At 41.1% G+C, this 3,053-nt stretch overlaps 1 protein-coding gene across 1 annotated transcript; it reads right to left on the minus strand.

The window, feature by feature from the left end:
- Positions 1-1,321: 1,321 nt before the first annotated feature.
- LOC144773979 (olfactory receptor 51A4-like) lies at positions 1,322-2,305 on the minus strand. The gene has a single exon (XM_078659026.1). The coding sequence runs from the start codon at positions 2,303-2,305 to the stop codon at positions 1,322-1,324; it is 984 nt and encodes a 327-aa protein (XP_078515152.1).
- Positions 2,306-3,053: the final 748 nt, after the last annotated feature.

A 3,053-nucleotide genomic window follows, 5' to 3' on the forward strand; every position in this document is an offset into this window, starting at 1 on the left:
AATGCGAGTCGCAATCCCGATCGCACGGGATTGCGACTCGCAATCCCGATCGCAGGTAGCCGGGAATAGCGATTTTTCTGCGTTTTTAGTTGGTCGCTAACGGCTTTAGCGCCCGCGTGCGAGTCGCTATTTTTTCCCCGAAAAGTACATGAATGCCGTTTTGCGTTTCCTCTATAGCGAGTCGCTATGAATCGCTATTAGGGACACGCAAAACGGCCCGTACATGAATCAGGCTGTTAGTTTCTATAAAGAAACCTTGAAGGATCTACACAAATGACCCTTTGCTAAATTCACCATTTTCTATACTTTTCTAAAATGTATAGCTTTCCAGGATCCAATATTGTTTTCATACCCATTTCTACCATGGAAGGAGGTTAAAAGCACAAAAAATAGCAAAAATAAGCTATATGTCCCAGAAAAATGCCAAAACTGTGTTAAAAAAGGTTTGGTTTTCTGACAAAAGTCTGCTTGTCCCTTAAAACTGGGAAAATGGTGATTTCAGCCCCACATCCTCTCTGTTGATACCATTTGCAGTGAAAAATCCAGACACTTTTAACTGTAGCCCTTTTTCCCATTTTTCCCCCAAAAACTAAATCTAGCTATATTTTTGCTAATTTCGCGGTCCCCTACAGAGGAATCAACAAACCATGGGTACCTTTAGAATCTTCTTGATGTTGGAAGAAAAGGATGCAAATTTGGCATGGATACCTTCTGTGGTCAAAATGTTACAGGAGCATAATCGTGAACTACCCCAAATAGCCAAAAAAAAGGCTTAACACGGGGTGGGGGGAGGCCTAGCAACGAAGGGGTTAATAAAATGCAAATAGAGGAAAGGTTGTGAAAAAGTTCACCAGCTATAAGTATATTTAACCAACTGTGCCAAAAAAGTCATATTTTCAGAATAGACGGAGTCTTTCAAACAAATGTGTTATTCGTCTGACAACAAGGCTGTGGAGGTGATTGAATAGCCAGATGAAGATGTCAGATGTGCCCTTACTCATTTCGATATGAGGTTTAATTTCAGCCTAGTGGCTTCTCTTGGAGTTCCCTGTCTAACACCAAGGAGTGAGACCCAAAACGGTCCCTCCATCGAATCCAATAGCATATTGGTTACAGGAAACCAAACTTGAAATTCGTAGGTCAGCATTATTGCAATTTCTTTAGTAGTTCACTTCCCCAAAAATATCTAGGCTGACATGTACCCTAGGTAATCTCCCTGCTGTGTGACAGAACAATACGAGGTCACATTGATAAAATAACACAGTCACTGTTGCATGGATCCTAGCATCATGTCAGAATCATTGACTCACGCAGTATGAGTCTATCCAGGGAACGTTGTGGGAAGTTTGAAAAAAACCTTCCAAAACATCTGCAATTTCCTGAAAATATGTTCATACCCTGCACGGATTTGCCTTGTTTTCATACAGTAGATGATGGGGTTCATCAATGAAGGCATGAGGTAGAAGATGTAAGCCAAGACTTTGTGAGTAAGAGGTGGGACCACATTGGAAAATCTGTGAAGCACAGACAGCAAGATAATTGGCACATAGAACAGGAGGACAGCCCAGATGTGGGACACGCAAGTGCTCAAAGTCGTGCTGCGTTCACTTCGTGATGCAATCCGTAGCACTACCCTAAGAATCAGAATATACGATAGCACAACCAGGACTGCATCAGACATCATGTTGGAAACAACAAATAGTCCATAATAGCTATGTACGTTGACATTCACACATGCAAGCTTGATGATTTCTTGATGTAGGCACCATGGGTGAGTGAGAACATTGTTGCGGCAGAATGGAAGTTGCCTGTCAAGAAGAGGCTCTGGTAGGATTAGCACTATGGCCCTGAGTGCAATGAATAGTCCTATTCTTAAAAAAGTTGACTTTGACAGGATGGAAAAGTATCTTAATGGATTCCAGATGGCAATGAAGCGGTCTACAGACATTGCCAAGAGTACCCCTGATTCCATGATTGTAAACATGTTCAGAAAGTAGACCTGGCACAGGCAGGCGTCAATATGAATCTCTCTGGATCCAAGGAGGAAGACGCTAAACATAGTAGGCATTGTGGTCATAGACAAGGCCAGATCAGTCGCCGCCAGGACAGAAAGGAAGTAGTACATGGGAGAATGGAGGCTTGGCTTTGTTTTGATGATGTACAGAATAGAAATATTTCCAAGTGTCATCACGCCATACAGGGAGCAGATTAGAATGGGGATCCAGATGTCAGTGGGATCATTTTCCTCCAGGCCAGTTAAGACAAACGTTGACTTATAGTAGATGCTGCTGTTGACAGATACCATAATGCTGCAAACGAAATTAAAGGAATTCTTACAAACAGTAAAATTAATATGTATGTGTTGTCAGTGAGGGAAGGTTTTTTGCATGTACAGTGAATGACAAGGCAGGATAGTCCCAGAATTATGAAGATAAACTATCACCCCACACAATATTGTGACCTAGTGACTTATCAGTGTCCAAAATATCTTAATGTAAGTCAACATATGCAAGTATAGGTTTCCTATTGTCAAGTCTACGCATATCTTTAGCACCGGGACACCCCTTTGCAGGGGCAGCCATGCGCTCTACAAGTACATATAACATAACATAACATGCACATTGACTTCAGGATCTCTCTATCTATCTATCTATCTATCTATCTATCTATCTATCTATCTATCTATCTATCTATCTATCTATCTATCTATCTATCTATCTATCTATCTATCTATCTATTTTATCTACATTTACACCTCTGTCAGGATATATATCATGTAACATATGTTGAGTGGTTACCACTAGGCAGTTATATTGGGTTTCCAAAAGAAAAATGCAACACTGAGCAGAAGCTTCAGACATTTTTTGTTTTATCTTTTCACACATACTTTGTTGATTCCAAGTGTCTGTAGCAAAAGATGTTTAGAGTTCTACCATTTTTTGCATTGGTTGCAGCCAAGTGAGGCATAGGGCCATATTTACCGCACAGTAACGCAATGCAGCGCTGCAAGACACCTGGCTGCACTATGTTACAGGGAAATGGCAGGAATGCAT

Source organism: Lissotriton helveticus, chromosome 8 (genome assembly GCF_964261635.1).
Source record: "Lissotriton helveticus chromosome 8, aLisHel1.1, whole genome shotgun sequence".
Taxonomy (NCBI): domain Eukaryota; kingdom Metazoa; phylum Chordata; class Amphibia; order Caudata; family Salamandridae; genus Lissotriton; species Lissotriton helveticus.

Bases quoted from the DNA above. Each gene is read 5' to 3' on its own strand.
- LOC144773979 (XM_078659026.1), bottom strand. From the start codon at position 2,305: ATGGTATCTGTCAACAGCAGCATCTACTATAAGTCAACGTTTGTCTTA.